The 18,383-nt window shown below is 43.5% G+C and overlaps 1 protein-coding gene across 6 annotated transcripts in view; it reads right to left on the bottom strand.

Moving 5' to 3' along the window:
* RBFOX2 (RNA binding fox-1 homolog 2) overlaps positions 1-18,383 on the bottom strand; it is a 129,679-nt gene that overhangs the window by 7,608 nt on the left and 103,688 nt on the right. For 2 of the 6 annotated variants that reach the window (XM_056523705.1, XM_056523703.1), the window contains one exon: positions 4,794-4,842. The exons of the other annotated variants lie outside the window; for them this stretch is intronic. In XM_056523705.1, coding sequence (XP_056379680.1) covers position 4,842 — 1 coding nt within the window. In that variant the 3' untranslated portion in view covers positions 4,794-4,841. The remainder of the gene's footprint in view (positions 1-4,793; positions 4,843-18,383) is intronic. 6 annotated transcript variants of the gene reach the window in all.

Here is an 18,383-nt window from a genome sequence, read left to right on the forward strand (position 1 = left end):
ACTGATTGCTGTACGTGGTATTGAAGCTCAGTTATGTTAAAGGGAAAAAGCCACTACAGAAAGGTAAAGAGCTGAGCCCAGTAAACAATGAAGGGGACATGGCACTCTGTAGACCCCCAACAATCTATTAACCTGTCATAAAGGGGCCAATTCATCTTCAGAAGCTGCTGGTTTGAGGCTACTTTTTTGTTACCAAGTAGATAACCAATTACATTAAATGAACAAGTACACAGGGACATTAGGAACATATTCTAAAGAAACACTGTCATCTGTGTCTAAACTTGTAATTTGCAATATTTACTGTGACATTAAAAAAAAAATTCTCCTTTTTGCAGTTCAGGATCAGAATCCCCCACAAACGGCTTATTGTAAATGAAGTGTCAGAACTGTGTGTGGTATTTTATAGGGGTTTTCCAGGGAAATGTCAAAGTTTAGCATGTGCCTCCCCCTGCATTACCTCAACAAAATTCAGCATACTTACAGTACCTCCACCACTCCACCAGTGCTGTATCTATCAGATCTTCTGGTCCGCGCTCCTGTGCTGTTTTTCCGTCATCGGAAGCTGGCAGAACAGGAGCACAGAGTGAGCCAGGGGAGGACGTAGGAGGTAAGTATTCTGGCTTTTATTGTTTTATTGCAGGGGGAGGCACATACTAAACTTTTATATTTCCCTGGAAAACCCCTTTACTTCCAACCCATTTATTTCAATGAATCTGAGTTGCAATACTATACACCACACATAGATAATGGAAGAAAGCAGACAAGCTTTTCTAAGCCTCAACAACCATTTTAAGCTAAACCAGTAATTTAAAAAAAGTTAAGTTAAAAGTGATACACATAGTAAATCTTGGGAAAACCATTTAGTTTAGCAGTTTAAAAGTAAATCTGTCACCAGTGTCACCTGCACTAACCTGTCTGTACTGACAGGTAGTGCAGGTGACACCGATTACAACGGTACTTACCTTGTCCCGTTCCGTGCAGTGGGATCTCTGGTAATCTCTTCCGTTAGCTTCAGCTCCAGGATCGGCTTGGGACACGGGCGGAGCTTAGTGACGTCACCGCTGCTCTCTGCTGGGTCCCACTGCTAGAGAACAGAAGTGGTGATGTCACTAAGCTCCGCCCATGCCCCAAGCCGGGCCCGGAGCTGAAGCTAACGGAGGAGATTACCAGAGATCCCCCTGCACGGAACAGGACAAGGTAAGTACCGTTATCAGTGTCACCTGCGCTCTGTCGGTACCAACAGATTAGTGCAGGTGACACTGGTAACATATTTCCTTTATGCCAAATCCAGTAGCAGATAAAAAATAAAATAAAAAAAAGGTCATATGGAGGAAGGAGAGTATGTATACATTTTATACAAGGGTTATATTTCTGGATCCACTTTGGAAAATTTTTAAATATGATTAAAACTGTTTTAAACAAGAGAACAAAATCAAAAAATTGAAAACAAGCCATTTCCCCAACCCTACCCGAAATGATTGATCTACTCCTGACTTGGGCTCAAAATCTAAAGAATTTTTTTTTTAAACAAACAAAAAAATTGTGTTTCCCAGATTGTGTTACAGTGCATCTTTCTTACAGTGTAACCAAAATACAAATATGTTTGTCAAAAAAATACAGATTCCAAACTTTCCTAGACATTGTATAATATATAAGTCAGTCATACTACAGTGCAGGTATACAAGACTAACGCCTGCACTAAATGTCCCATAACTAGTCTGTGATTTCAAAATTCACTTTGTACAATGTAGGTCTGAATATTTTTCATGGATAGTAGGCAAAGTTTTCTACACATAGTTAATATCACATTGTCTCTGAACACTGCTTGATATATCTTTTGCGCTATTTACCTTTTGTTTGTACTAGTCAAGTAATGTTATTGCACCATGAATACCAATCGATTGCTTCTCGAATATCCACTTAAAGTGCGCAATCAGAATACTAGAGGATACTTTAACTGGTATCTGGTATAACTAGTAGTAGAGTTCAGGAGTCCAAAAAAATTTTGGCCATATAGTCTTGATTGATAGGACTAAAAGTAGTCACAGACCTTGAGTAAATATTGTCTGAAAAAGCAGACCCTGCCCTATATAATAGGCCAAGTGATCAGACAAAAAGCGCAAACTAATTTCAGCAGGTGAACAAATCCTTGTTCATCGGCCACACATGTTCCTAACGGGGTGTGTGCGGTTGACGAATGATGGAAGGATTAGGCAATCATTCGCATGGATCTGCCTGCATGATAACCAAGCTGTAAAGGTATTTAAAAACCATAGTTAAGAGTGGTGCTTGTTTCATGGCAGCAGTCAGTGCATCTAATAAGGTCATAATTGGCTTGCAAGGACGGGGGGCTCTATGTAAACCCTGCCCATCTACAGGACAATAAATCTTAGATGAACAACACTGAGGTGTGCATCATTTACTAAGAAATACAAGAAGCAAAAGGCCACTAAATACCACTTTTATGGGAGAATTTTGTAGGCATGCTCTGTGACCTGTGAAAAGGTCAGTGTGCAGAGAGGGGGAAGTATCACTAAAGAAGTGGTAGCCTAAAACAAGGCTCAAGGAGCAAAAAAATAAATACGGTAAATAATTTCCCCCCTTTAGTATAATAGTGTCCAGAGTAAAGAAAGGAAAAAAAATCACTGAATATTCTCTTTAACAATATGTAATTTTCTGATTAAGGGCAGGATCACACATGCTGTATTTTGCTGCTGCATTTTTTTTTCCCCCATTGAAGTCAATAGGTACCAAAATATGCCACAAAATTTTGCTACCAATTGACTTTAATGAATAGGATCGATACGTTCGCACGGGTGATGCTGATGACAGATTCCCTTTAAAAACCAATTCTCTTGACTGAGAACAAACTTGAGATCCAGCACACTTCATAATATAAAATCTAAAAAGGTTTTAAAATGTTAAAATAAAACTAAAGTGCGAACAATAAGAAATCAGGTTACGAACACACACAAAAAAAACTAAATAATTTAAGACCTAACCATCTTTAGATACGTTCAGACCATGACTAAAGATGGATATGTCTGAAACATTCGTGTTCCTAGTCTGATTTGGATTGAACAATCTGCCTGCCATTAGGTTTTATTTTAAAATGCTACAATAAAGTGTTTTTATATGAAGATTGCAAGCTGTTCTCAGTTATTGAACTCTAGGTTAGATATCTGTGCACCAGTGAGACTGAGTTGACACACACCACCTGTTTTGTAACCTATGCTCTTTGCCTGGAACTACACTAGGAGATTTTCAGAATTTGTTGATGTATACTTTCAGAGTGGGCAAAACAACCTGAGCCTCAAAATGTCAACCAAAACATTGCCATATGAACATGGATATTTTGTGTTTGAAATGACAAGTAAACTGTCACATGTGCTACAAAATATAAAAATTCAAATTAATTTATCATAATGTACCAAACATTAAAAAATAAAGAGAAAAACCACAGTTGCGATAAACAGCGGAATGCCAAGACTGTAGAGACCCATTTAGCTCTTACCTGTAGAACACCCTCCCCTATTACCAAAGCTTAAACTAAATAAATAATTGAAACCACAACAATATTTAACTTTGTGTGGGTGAGGATCGGCCACAGCTTTATTTATAAATATAAATAACTATAATAAATAACCGTAAACAATCAACTGTAAAACAAAGGCACATTTGCTTTCTGCCAACCCAGGAGGTACTGGCACACCGACCTGTGTGCAGGTCTAACCCGGATTGACTCCGCTCTCTCCAACTTCTTCCGCCAAGCTGTGACTTCACAGACAAAGGGAGGGAGGGCAAAACTATGGGTTTGAGGGCAGCAAAGAGGGGGAGGTTAGGGAAGCAGCCTCATATATATCCTGGGGGAGGAGTCCCTAACACCTGGGAAAAAAACCCTGCTCAATGATAGGGTGCTCCTAGCCCCCACCCTTGGGATCTACCATCCCCCAGTTGCTGGGCAGAACAACAGTAAGGGAGGGGAGCAGACTACTTGAGGCCAAGTTAACCCCTACAGCTCTCCAGTCAGGGGGCATTGCTGTTACTTCACAGCTGGCCCCACCAGTATCAGCTCATTTTCTACAGCTCTTCGAAACTTTGGACGCTAAACATGTGAACACTTTGCACAGCAGTTATGAGACACTGAAGAATTGTACACCACTACCTTATTAAAAGATTTTCAATTATAAAATATTAATTCAAAAACTACTTATTCAACTTTACACCACATATAAAAAAGGACACAAAATGACAAATCTACACCGTGTAATACCAATGGTTACATGAGGATGCTGAAAAGTTGAACAGTTCTCAAGTCTACATCTATTTTTAGAGAAAACGATTGAGATGGTCGGTATTTGTTTCTATCAGTTCTTCACATTTACATGCACAGAAAACCGTGCAACGATGAGGAACCAAACCACACAATGAAGACGCATGGGTGCCGAAGAATGAAAAGGAATAAGTTACTTCCATACAGTGCTTACTAATATAGCCACACACTAGATGCAAGGAACCTGGGAATTCCAACTATTTGTAACTTCTGCAGTACGGCAGTCACGGCGTGCTTGCTAAGCTGCTCATCACTTACCATGCAATGAGTATATGGCAATTTCAATAAAACCTTTAAACTGGAGGAAGCAGCCAATTTAATAGCTGGGGGCTGACAATGTGTGAGGAAGAGGGTGGGTCTAACATGCCAAGTTACTACTTTGAGTGTAAAGAAATGAGGAGGTGGAGCCAGTGAGCAGAAAAGCAGAGGGAATAGGTAAAGAAAGGTCATAAAGCATTACAAATTATATATGTGTCCTAAATATTCCATCCTCCAGTTACTGCAGTAATCTAGAATTCAAGAAGAGGTACAGTGAGGGAAAAAAAAAACAAAAAAAAAACATTTTACCATGAGATAAATAGAATTGGGAAGTCCAGTTTAAGAACGTTTTAGTCAACCGATAAGATGATTTGCAGTTCTTTTTCCTGCCACATAGTATGAACACTAACCTAAAATATTAGTAGTTCGATTCCACAATGTTTCCAGCCCAGTTTTGTTCATTTGAATTATTTCAGCTTATGTGGCCACAACAACACTAATACTATTGAAAATCATCTTCTAAAAGTTGAGTGATTAGAGTGTAAGCTCCAGAGTCCGTGTTCTCACGTCCCATCAGAAGTTTAAGGGTAGGGTCACATGTGCCATATTTTGCCGTAGCGGATTTTGCTACAGCAGCAGCATATAAGCACAGGATACTGTACATGTGAACACACTAAGGGTATGGTCACACGTGCCATATTTTGCCGTGTATTTTCTGCAGCTGATTTTGCTACCTATTGACTATAACGAATAGGAAAATACACAGCAGCAAATATGGCGCAAAATACAGCATGTGTGACCCTACCCTAAATGTGATACGACATCATGTTAAAAGTTCTAGGATGAGACTGTTGCGACCTTGCAAATACACTATGTGGAGAAACAAGTCACTTATAAATCCTGGAGAATCCCATTTGAAATGGTGGTCTTTAGGAAAGTGGAACCAAATTTAGTTTGATCACACGATTTTGCAAACCACCCTATGGGCATATACACATGTACAGAAAGTCTATGGAAAAGCTGACAAAGCGCAACATTGTATTGCGTTTAGCTTTCTCTCATGCTCTTCTATAGACATGGTATGTATCCAAACAGACTCAGGTTTTCACGTGCCTAAACAAAAAGGGTTCTTTGAGAATTAGGAGATTTTATAGATTTTAACAATTCTTTAGAATTCAAATAAATCTAATTTAAGCTAGCAATAAAATGGCTTTTTTTTTATATACACAGCAGAAGTGCATGGGTTAGTTCTTTGTATAACCTGCACATTGACCACTCATCTATTTGCAGGCTTAATGGATGATGAATGGTACAAAACACAAGAAAAACTGTTTATCATGTACATGCTTCTTGTCCAGACATGTCCAGCATCAGATTATCATGGTTGATAACAACAAAATTAACTTGTCTACCTTTTTAGGGTCAAATTGGATTTACGGTGTACCTGGGCCGGAAGAAGCATCTCCATGATGTGAAACTAGTAGCCTTCTAAGGTATAGCCCCGTGTCCGAGTGTGTCGCCTCTCCTCTCCCTCCCCGCATGTGCTTTACTGTACATCTGCACGCATGCTTTGAATAAAGCATTGAATCTGAACTTCACTACAAATCAGTTGAGTGTGACTTATTTCTCTCTTGCATTTAAGCGTGGGAGTCAGGATTTGATGGTTTACAACAGAAGATGGCTTGCAGGGGCTGGAGATTACCTGAATAAGTATAGGCTAAAACGCAATGCCAGTGAAGGCTTGGGTATATGGTGGAAGTCCCATAGACTTGCATGGGACTTTCACACAATATCTTGATAGAACGTCGTAATCTGGGCAAGTCTTGTGTGTCAGCCAGAAAATATAGGCCAATATGCCACCCAAGCCATCACTGTAGTTGTGCTTTAAATGTAAGTTTAATATAAAAAATAAAAAAATTATATATAAGTTAAAGAAACCCTAAGTTATGATCATAAAAAAAAATTAATAAAACAAGACTTTGGTGTAGGGTCTTTGCACAGAGACACCAATCTCTAGATTTAGACAAACATGCATGTCCGTGCGATCTGACTCATTACAGGGAACGGCTCCCCAGACTTACAATGCAATGTCACAGATCAGGCAGCCAGCCAGGGAGTGAAGCGCACAGCCACACACTTCTCCCAGGTACATCTAGAGATCAGTGGGAGTCTCAGCACAGATACCCTGACAATCAAAACTTAACCTCTTTATAAAAAAAAAAAAGTCAAAAGTTTTTGTAAATTATCATAAAGTTTTATTTATTTGTTACACACAATGGTATGTATAAATAAAATAGGCTTAAAATGTATAGATATAATATCTTAAAGGACAACTGCAGCCATAACAACTCATCCCCATGATAGAGGATAAGTGTTTGATCGCGGTGGGGTCAGACTGCTGGGACCCCCTGCGATCTCCCAAACAGGCCCGGCATTGCTGCTCTGTGCGAGCAGCTAATACGCGTAGCGTCTACCTCAGTGAGGCTGACGGTACGCCCCCTCCATGCCCCCTCCCCATACAGCTCTATGGGAGATGCGGGGAAGCACGAATGCTGCCTTTCTGCCTCTCCCATAGAACTACATGGAGGAGGCGTGTCGGCCGCAGCGTCATGCTGCGACCGGCACGCCTCCTGCACTGGAGAATCGCGGCAGAGCCGGGGCCCCGTGCAGATCACGGGAGGTCCCAGCGGTCGGACTCCCGTGATCAGACACATCCCCTATCCTGCATTGTTAGGGCTGCATATTTCCTTTAATATACACAAATTGTACTTCTAGGAATGGCTATAAAATACCACAACAAAAAAAGGTATACAAGCAGCCGTTTCTTTCCCTTGAAGATTATACACTACTCAAAAAAATAAAGGGAACACTAAGATAACACATCTACATCTGAATGAATGAACTAATCGTATTAAATACCTTCGTCTTTACATAGTTGAATGTGCTGACAACAAAATCACACAAAAATTCTCAATGGAAATCAAATTTATCAACCCAGAGAGATCTGGATATGGAGTCACACTCAAAGTGGAAAACCACACTACAGGCTGATCCAACTTTATGTCCTTAAAACAAGTCAAAATGAGGCTCCGTAGTGTGTGTGGCCTCCATGTGCTCGTATGACCTCCCTACAATGCCTGGGCATGCTCCTGATGAGGTGGCGGATGGTCTCCTGAGGGATGTCCTCCCAGACCTGGACTAAAGCATCCGCCAACTCCTGGACAGTCTGTGGTGCAACGTGGCGTTTGAGCAAATCTGGGACATCATGTCTCGCTACATCCACAATCTGATTCAGGTCTGGGGAACAGGTGGGCCAGTCCATAGCATCAATGCCTTCCTCTTGCAGGAACTGCTGACACACTCCAGCCACATGAGGTCTAGCATTGTCTTGCATTAGGAGGAACCCAGGGCAAACCGCACCAGCACATGGTCTCACAAGGGGTCTGAGGATCTCATCTCGGTACCTAATGGCAGTCAGGCTACCTCTGGCAAGCACATGGAGGGCTGTGCGGTCCCCCAAAGAAATGCCACCCCACACCATTACTGACCCACCGCCAAACCGGCCATGCTGGAGGATGTTGCAGGCAGCAGAACGTTCTCGACGGCATCACATTTGTCACATGTGCTCAGTGTGAACCTGCTTTCATCTGTGAAGAGCACAGGGCGTCGGTGGTGAATTTGCCAATCTTGGTTTTCTCTGGCAAATGCCAAACCTCCTGCACGGTGTTGGGCTGTAAGCACAACCTCCACCTGTGGACGTCGGGCCCTCATGGAGTCTGTTTCTGACCATTTGAGTGGACACATGCATTTGTGGCCTGCTGGAGGTCATTTTTCAGGGCTCTGGCAGTGCTCCTCCTTGCACAAAGGCGGAGGTAGCGGTCCTGCTGCTGGGTTGTTGCCCTCCTACGGCCTCCTCCACGACTCCTGATGTACTGGCCTGTCTCCTGGTAGCGCCTCCATGCATTAGACACTACGCTGACAAAGCAAACCTTCTTGCCATAGCTCGCATTAATGTGCCATCCTTGATGACCTGCACTACCTGAGCCACTTTAGTGGTAGCATGGTACGGAGTTAAAACCCACACGAGTGAAAGCACTGCCAGCATTCAAAAGCGACCACATCATCAGCCAGGAAGCATAGGAACTGAGAAGTGGTCTGTGGTCACCGCCTGCAGAAGCACTCCTTTATTGGGGGGGGGGGGGGTCTTGCTAATTGCCTATAATTTCCCCCTGTTTGTTCCATTTGCACAACAGCATGTGAAATTGATTGTCAGTGTTTCCTGAGTGGACAGTGTGATTGACTTGGAGTTACAATGTGTTTAAGTGTTCCCTTTATTTTTTTTTTGAGCAGTGTATAAGATTTTATAAGGGTATGTTCACACTGAGGAATTGGAGAGGAATTTCCACGAGTAATTCTGCTCGCTTTTCCTCTCCAAATCATTCAGCAGTGAAATCCCCATAGAGTTGTGCAGAATTTCTGCCCCTCAGTTCACACTGAGGAATTTCCTCAAGCAGAATTCTGACGAGGAAGTCTGTTCCGCTTGAAGAAAGAACATGTTCTTTCTTTCAGGCGGAATCAGCGTCATTCTCCCATAGAGATCAATGTTTTGTTTTTTTTTGAGTCAGAAGAATTTCCAGGCGGAAGCCGCACGGAATTGGCGCATGAAAAAAACAAAACATTTTTTTATGAATAGAAATACTTGATACTCCTCCTCCGCATGAAACCTGCATTTCCGTGCGGAATCGCTGCTAATTCTGAGCGGAAAAAAAAAAACTGTGTTTTGGGGGCGGAAATCTTCAGCGTGATTTCCGCCCCAATTCCTCAGTGTGAACATACCCTAAAATATATCTGAACATCTAGTGATCCATTTTAGTAAGAGAGGAAACCTGGTTTTACTTGTAATTTACTAATTGTAGCTGTTGTGCGAATGGAACAGACAACAGGAGGAAATTAGCAAGACACCCCCAATAAAGGAGTGGTTCTGCAGGTGGTGACCACAGATCACTTCTCAGTTCCTATGCTTCTTGGCTGATGTTTTGGTCACTTTTGAATGCTGGCGGTGCTTTCACTCTAGTGGCAGCATGAGACGGAGTCTACAACCCACACAAGTGGTTCAGGTAGTGCAGCTCATCCAGGATGGCACATCAATGCGAGCTGTGGCAAGGATGGCTGTGTCTGTCAGTTTAGTGTCCAGAGAATGGAGGTGCTACCAGGAGACAGGCCAGTACATCAGGAGATGTGGAGGAGGCCGTAGGAGGACAACAATCCAGCTGCAGGACCACTACCTCCGCCTTTGTGCAAGGAGTAGCACTGCCAGAGCCCTGCAAAATGACCTCCAGCAGGCCACAAATGTGCATGTGTCCACTCAAATGGTCAGAAACAGACTCCATATGGGCCCGACATCCACAGGTGGGGGTTGTGCTTACAGCCCAACACCGTGCAGGATGCTTAGCATTTGCCAGAGAACACCAAGATTGTGAAGAGCACAGGGGGCCAGTGGCGAATTTGCCAATCTTGGTGTTCTCTGGCAAATGCTAAGCATCCTGCACGGTGTTGGGCTGTAAGCACAACCCCCACCTGTGGATGTCGGGCCCATATGGAGTCTGTTTCTGACCATTTGAGTGGACACATGCACATTTGTGGCCTGCTGGAGGTCATTTTGCAGGGCTCTGGCAGTGCTACTCCTTGCACAAAGGCGGAGGTAGTGGTCCTGCAGCTGGATTGTTGTCCTCCTACGGCCTCCTCCACATCTCCTGATGTACTGGCCTGTCTCCTGGTAGCACCTCCATTCTCTGGACACTAAACTGACAGACACAGCCATCCTTGCCACAGCTCGCATTGATGTGCCATCCTGGATGAGCTGCACTACCTGAACCACTTGTGTGGGTTGTAGACTCCGTCTCATGCTGCCACTAGAGTGAAAGCACCGCCAGCATTCAAAAGTGACCAAAACATCAGCCAAGAAGCATAGGAACTGAGAAGTGATCTGTGGTCACCACCTGCAGAACCACTCCTTTATTGGGGGTGTCTTGCTAATTTCCTCCTGTTGTCTGTTCCATTCGCACAACAGCTACAATTAGTAAATTACAAGTAAAACCAGGTTTCCTCTCTTACTAAAATGGATCACTAGATGTTCAGATATATTTTAGGGTATGTTCACACTGAGGAATTGGGGCGGAAATCACGCTGAAGATTTCCGCCCCCAAAACACAGTTTTTTTTTTTCCGCTCAGAATTAGCAGCGATTCCGCACGGAAATGCAGGTTTCATGCGGAGGAGGAGTATCAAGTATTTCTATTCATAAAAAATGTTTTGTTTTTTTCATGCGCCAATTCCGTGCGGCTTCCGCCTGGAAATTCTTCTGACTCAAAAAAAAACAAAACATTGATCTCTATGGGAGAATGACGCTGATTCCGCCTGAAAGAAAGAACATGTTCTTTCTTCAAGCGGAACAGACTTCCTCGTCAGAATTCTGCTTGAGGAAATTCCTCAGTGTGAACTGAGGGGCAGAAATTCTGCACAACTCTATGGGGATTTCACTGCTGAATGATTTGGAGAGGAAAAGCGAGCAGAATTACTCGTGGAAATTCCTCTCCAATTCCTCAGTGTGAACATACCCTTATAAAATCTTATACACTGCTCAAAAAAAAAATAAAGGGAACACTTAAACACATTGTAACTCCAAGTCAATCACACTGTCCACTCAGGAAACACTGACAATCAATTTCACATGCTGTTGTGCAAATGGAACAAACAGGGGGAAATTATAGGCAATTAGCAAGACCCCCCCCCCCCAATAAAGGAGTGCTTCTGCAGGCGGTGACCACAGACCACTTCTCAGTTCCTATGCTTCCTGGCTGATGATGTGGTCGCTTTTGAATGCTGGCAGTGCTTTCACTCGTGTGGGTTTTAACTCCGTACCATGCTACCACTAAAGTGGCTCAGGTAGTGCAGGTCATCAAGGATGGCACATTAATGCGAGCTATGGCAAGAAGGTTTGCTTTGTCAGCGTAGTGTCTAATGCATGGAGGCGCTACCAGGAGACAGGCCAGTACATCAGGAGTCGTGGAGGAGGCCGTAGGAGGGCAACAACCCAGCAGCAGGACCACTACCTCCGCCTTTGTGCAAGGAGTAGCACTGCCAGAGCCCTGCAAAATGACCTCCAGCAGGCCACAAATGTGCATGTGTCCACTCAAATGGTCAGAAACAGACTCCATATGGGCCCGACATCCACAGGTGGGGGTTGTGCTTACAGCCCAACACCGTGCAGGATGCTTAGCATTTGCCAGAGAACACCAAGATTGGCAAATTCGCCACTGGCCCCCTGTGCTCTTCACAGACGAAAACAGGTTCACACTGAGCACATGTGACAGATGTGACAGTCGGGAGACGCCGTTGAGAATGTTCTGCTGCCTGCAACATCCTCCAGCATGGCCGGTTTGGCGGTGGGTCAGTAATGGTGAGGCATTTCTTTGGGGGGGCCGCATTTCTGACTGCAATTAGGTACCGAGATGAGATCCTCAGACCCCTTGTGAAACCATACGCTGGTGCAGTTGGCCCTGAGTTCCTTCTTATGCAAGACAAAGCTACATCTCATTTGGCTGAAGTGTGTCCACCGTTCCTGCAAGAGGAAGGCATTGATGCTATGGACTGGCCCACCCGTTCCCCAGACCTGAATCCGATTAAGCACATTTGTAACATCATGTCTTGCTCCATCCACCAACGCCACGTTGCACCACAGACTGTCCAGGAGTTGGCGGATGCTTTAGTCCAGGTCTGGGAGGACATCCCTCAGGAGACCATCTGGCACCTCATCGGGAGCATGCCCAGACATTGTAGGGAGGTCATACAGGCACGTGGAGGCCACACACACTACTGAGCCTCATTTTTACTTGTTTTAAGGACATTACATAAAGTTGGATCAGCCTGTAGTGCGGTTTTCCACTTTGATTGTGAGTGTGACTCCATATCCAGACCTCCATGGGTTAATAAATTTGATTTCCATTGATAATTTTTGTGTGATTTTGTTGTCAGCACATTCAACTATGTAAAGACGAAAGTATTTCAGACAGGATGTGTTATCTTAGTGTTCCCTTTATTTTTTTGAGCAGTGTATTTTCATCTATTGCATTAATCTCAGAACCAATAGGTCTTTCAGCAATGAGCTGTATATATCAACCAACCAGTCAAGGCAAGGTGGGGGTTGGGAAATGGAGGAGCTGTGCTTTTAAGTGTGCAGTACAGCCTCTTTGTAAGTTCAGCTCTGAGCATAATCTACAGCTAGTCGATTCCCCTTAAAGGCGTACTCCGCCCCTGGCATCTTATCCCCTATCCAAAGGATCGGGGATAAGATGTTAGATCGCCGCGGTCCCGCTGCTGGGGACCCCGGGGATCGCCGCTGCGGCACCCCGCCATCATTACTGCACAGAGCGAGATCGCTCTGTGCGTAATGACGGGCGATACAGGGGCCGGAGCAGAGTGACGTCATGGCCCCGCCCCTCATGACATCACGGCCCGTCCCCTTAATGCAAGTCTATGGCAGGGGGCGTGACGACTTGTATTGACGGGGCGGGCCGTGATGTCACGAGGGTCGGAGCCGTGACCTAACGATGCTCCGGCCCCTGTATTGCCCGTCATTACGTGCAGAGTGATCTCGCTCTGCGCAGTAATGATGGTGTGGTGCCGCAGCAGCGATCCCCGGGGTCCCCAGCAGCAGGACCCCGGCGATCTGACATCTTATCCCCTATCCTTTGGATAGACGATAAGATGTCTAGGGGCGGAGTACCCCTTTAAGGGCACCATGGCTGCCTTGTGCATTAATTACAGGTGGCACCTGGACTTTAAGCAGTGGCAAGTCTGGTGTCCCCCACAATTATTAGTTAGCTGTGGTCACAAAGGCAAGGTAAATTCACCACCATTATTCAAACAATAGAATAAATTTGCTTTAGCAGGCTAACAAAAGTCTCACACAGTCTCCAAATGAGTGTGAATCCAGCATTGAAGGAAAGTTATCAGTGACAAACCCTTTCATGTTGTAGTGGTTAAAGGGGTACTCCGGTGGTTAGACACCTTATCCTTTGGATAGGGGATAAGATGCCTGATCGCGGGAGTCCCGCCGCTGGGGACCCCCGGGATCTTGCACGCGGCACCCAGTTTGTAATCAGTCCCCGGAGCGCGTTCGCTCCGGGTCTGATTCCCGGCAACCACAGGGCCAACGGCGTGTGACGTCACGCCTCCGCCCCTGTGTGACGTCCCGCTCCGCCCCTCAATGCAAGCCTACGGGAGGGGGCGTGATAGCTGTCACGCCCCCTCCCATAGACTTGCATTGAGGGGCGGAGCATGAGGTCACACGGGGCGGAGGCGTGACGTCACACACCGCCGGCCCCGTGATCAACAGTAATCAGACCCGGAGCGAAAACATGCTCCGGGGACTGATTACAAATGGGACTCCCGCGATCAGGCATTTTATCCCCTACCGTTTGGATAGCGGATAAGATGTCTAAGCACCGGCGAACCCCTTTAAAGGGTTAGAAAAACATTGTGGTGCTGTTTCTGGTAGAAAGCAGTTATGTCCTCAGGTCGTGTGTAGTATTGCAGGAGAGTTATATTGAAGTACGGTAAATGGTGCAGTGCCATAATACCACCTCCAACCTGATGACAGGTATGGTGCTTTTTTTGTAAGAAAACAGCTACCGGTATGTTTTTCTAATCCATGATAATCTCTTTAAAATCAAACAACAGGAGATTAAGTCTGTCAAGGAGACGGCAGTGCGTGAACCATTGTGTACAGCAGTCATCTATTCAAATCTTCCGGTTTTACTACCCTCTGGTGGTCAGAAGTCACAATACTGACTACAGCCAAATACTTATTTTTCCAACAAATGCCACATTCCCTTTCAGCAGGAAATTGCCGAAAAACTGCTTTTGATCAGTTTTTCTAACCATTTACATTTCAAATTACAATGTGAAAACATGGCCTAAATATTTAATCCAATCACCAGTTGGGGTCTGAAACTATTTGTTCCCCTTTTAGGAAAAACTGATTGATCTGTAAGAATGAGAAAAATCCCATATTGGAAGAGAAAAAGTTTTAAAAGGAGGTGCAATTTTTATTTTATTTTAAATCCTGTCATGCTAAAGAAATAATAAAAGTATAAAAATATTATATATATATATATATATATATATATATATATATATATATATATATATATATATATATATATATTTATTATCTTACCTCCTACCATCCTCCGATCTAGTTCTTGTGGTAAACACCTGCCTCAGACAGTGTCTGGTGTAGCTGCATTACATTATTATATATATATTTATTTATTTAAGGTTAAGCTGTATAGCACCAGTGCCTCATGCTGGGACCTAAGACATCATACTGCCCCTCAGCCTATCACTGGCCGAGGTGGGCCATCACTGCGGCCAGAAATGAACTGCGCTGCTGCATTAAGAGTCTACCCAAAGAACCAGACAGCACTGGAGGACGGGAGCTGGATACCAGAGGCATCAGGTGAGCGGCGGGACGTGAATATTTTTTTTTTTTTTTTTTTTACATGCTGGTAGCTAGGCAGGATTAAGAAGAAAGGAAAAAAAAAAAAGTTACGGTAAATCCCTTAGTGCCCCTTTAAGGTTTGCCTGTCCCCTTCCTTTCAAACTTTCAATCTGATTGCATTGAGACATTGCTTAATTTGATAGGGGGGGACCAAATTTTGTCCTTCAACTCTACCAGCGACCAGGTCCTTCAACTCTACCAGCGTCCAGTTTAATGCCCTGGGTAGGAACTTTATGCCAGTGAGTTAGAGAGTACTACCAAACAGAGAAAGCCATAATCACTATAATGCTGTGGACAATTATTTTTTTTGGGGGGGGGGGGGGGGGGGGGCTCGGGGGGAGAATGTATAAAAAATTTCCCAGAATAGCAGGGTCAGGCCTGGCCCATCTCTCCATAGACATTGGTTTTTGGGAGGCCACCATACACCTTAGACAGTTGGCCAAACCTGCCAAGGGCAGCGGATTTGGACCAGAGTATAGAGAACAACTTTTGTAAATTTAGCAATATTTCTATCACCTGCATGACAAACTATTCCAATATGAACACAAATTCAATTCTGATGCAAAACCAGAGACTGCTGCAGCCAAAAAAAGCACTATGTAACCTACGAGGACTTCTGTAAAAACTGCCTCCTGCAAGTATCTAAAGGGCCACCATAAACATTAGGAGAAAAAAATAAAAAATTAAGTAATCCAAATTTGCCAATTTTAGAGGGACTGGTTGGCCATATACTCTCCAAACACATTAGACATAGTCTGGAGGCCCCCAAACAGATAATGTTTGGGAAGAGAAGGATCGGCTAGGTTTGATTTCAACTGCCCAATCCTTGTTTTTTTCCTCTGAGAACTAAAGAACATTAGGACGGAAAATAGGGAAAATTTTCTTTCAGTTTTGGAGAAAGGCATTTCTTCTTGCAGACTTGTATGATCATGGTCAAAAGGGCAAACTATTGGCTACATATTTTTTAATCTCTTCTAAAAATAAGTTGGCCTTAAAAAATAAAAAATTAATAAACACACTACAAAGGAAGTTTTGATGGATTTGTGGAGACATGTTCATGCGGACATAGGCATGTGTGGTATGCATGAGGTCTGTACGCTTGGCAGAAAGTGAAAATAGCATACAAATTACTTATGTAACGTTTAATACAAAGTTGCAAAGTCCATAATGGCAAAAATTATCTTTGCATTTCAATGGATTACATTTTGTTTGCACAGGTTTGAAAATAGTTCACACATTAATTGCTAAAGTAGTTTCTAATTTATGCCAATTTATTAATGCCTTTCTATTGCGCTTCTGTGTGCAATGGAGGTGGGGAGCTGGCTCGCAGAGCTCCCCTGTCTCCTCAGTGTTCACAACCCGGCCCGTCTCTGATGAATATGCAAATGTATTTACTCATGTCACTAGTGTGTGAGGGTGAGCCTGCAGGTGTCAATATCTTCTAGGTGTAGCAAGGCAGCGCCACTCACCCGTGGCAGCATAGTGAAGACATGTGCATACTCAAAACAGGGGGGGGGGGGGGGGGGTGTCAGGAAGTGAATATTCAGAAGGCAAGGGAGCTTGGCAAGCCAGCTTCCTGCCTCCATTGCGCACAGCAGCGCAATAGCATGGCATGATTAAACGGTCATAACTCAAACTACTCCAGCAATTAAAGTAAAGGATGATTGTTTTTAAAGCTGTATATTGGGTTTAGTGTGGGTGAAGAGGACTTCTGTTTCTCTTTAAAGAATACTAATATCTATTACTCTTGCTTAATATAAATTTGTGTTCATACTTATTGTTAAGTTAAATAAAATATATCTGAATAATCGCCATGTTCGTCATCAACATTAAATTAAAAGTTTTGGGGGGGTTAAAATACATAAATTTTAACAGCTCTTAAAAGGATATTTCAGTGTTTTCTTAAAAAAAAAAAAAAAAAGAAGAAAAATGAATACTTAAGTAGCCCATGTCCCCCACAGCTCTGAATCACCTCTGTCCAGTCCCCTGATCTTCAGAGGCCAGAACTGTATGCAGGACCTGCTCAGCCTGTCATTAACAGACGGGACACTGCTACAGCCACTGAATGGTGCCAGACCTGTTCAATCAGCCAATCGCTCTTATCAGAAGCAGAAAGGGAGAAGATCTAGGGCCAGGGGCTAGGTAAATATGTTTTCATGTCTCTTATCTCACGTCTAGAACAAACTTTGAAATGGAATTATGACAAGAGTAAGATTTTGATCTGGTCCTAAATGAGCTGCAGTCCATAGAGGACAGGAAAGATAAAAGCTGAAGACTGAACTGTCAGGGGGTTGTTCCTCTGATGGAACTTCACTGTGAATGAGTTATCAGCCAAGGCATCAAAACTATTTGCCTTTGTGGCAGCTGCCTGACACTGGATGGACACTGGGGATCCAATACAGACCCCGTAGTAGTTCCATTACCAACAGTGACCCAAGCAGAATGTGTCCTGTTAATAAACCCTCTCTGACAATTTGCCCAGTCTCCATTTATTTACCAAAAGAAAAGGGAATCCCGGCACTCCAAATGTAACTAGCTTAAAATCTCTTCGTGTTTATTGAAGCAAAAGTACAATGTCCTAGCAGCAGCATGCATTACGACACGCAGGCCAGTTGAGAAAGGCCTGCGTGACGTAACGCGTGCTGCTGCTAGCACCTTGTACTTACTTTTGCCTAAATAAACATGGAGAGATTTTGAGCTAGTTACTTTGGAGTGCCGGGATTCCCTCTTCTTTTGTATACCTACATTGATCCTCGAGCACCTTATCTACAGTCCCGACCTTCCCTACCAGACATTCCATTTATTTACCAACCATTTATTTTTCAGAGTGTCAAAAAAATGATATGACATCCAGCCACTCACCCCTACAACAGCTGATCATGTTAGTTTGATACCTCAAACCAATGCTAATATGGAGTTCCACATTTATTTCTTTGAGATACTCCAGTATAGCATTTCTTAGAAAACCATGAACATACAGTACTGTAGTTTACCAGCTCACTTTTGTCTTTTTTTTGACTACTGGAACCACATTTGCCATGTGCCAGCCCCGAGGAACAGACTTTATTAATATACTCCCAAATAAATGATTGCAAAATCTTTATTATTGTTAAATAGTGTAAGTGTAAAATGCCCTCCCATTCTTGAGATATGCAGATAGTTTGTCAAACACTTCTGTTAATTGTCAGATGGCTGCAAACAAAATTAATAATGGGAGTGAACAGGATGG

This window comes from Hyla sarda, chromosome 6 (assembly GCF_029499605.1).
Source record: "Hyla sarda isolate aHylSar1 chromosome 6, aHylSar1.hap1, whole genome shotgun sequence".
NCBI lineage: Eukaryota > Metazoa > Chordata > Amphibia > Anura > Hylidae > Hyla > Hyla sarda.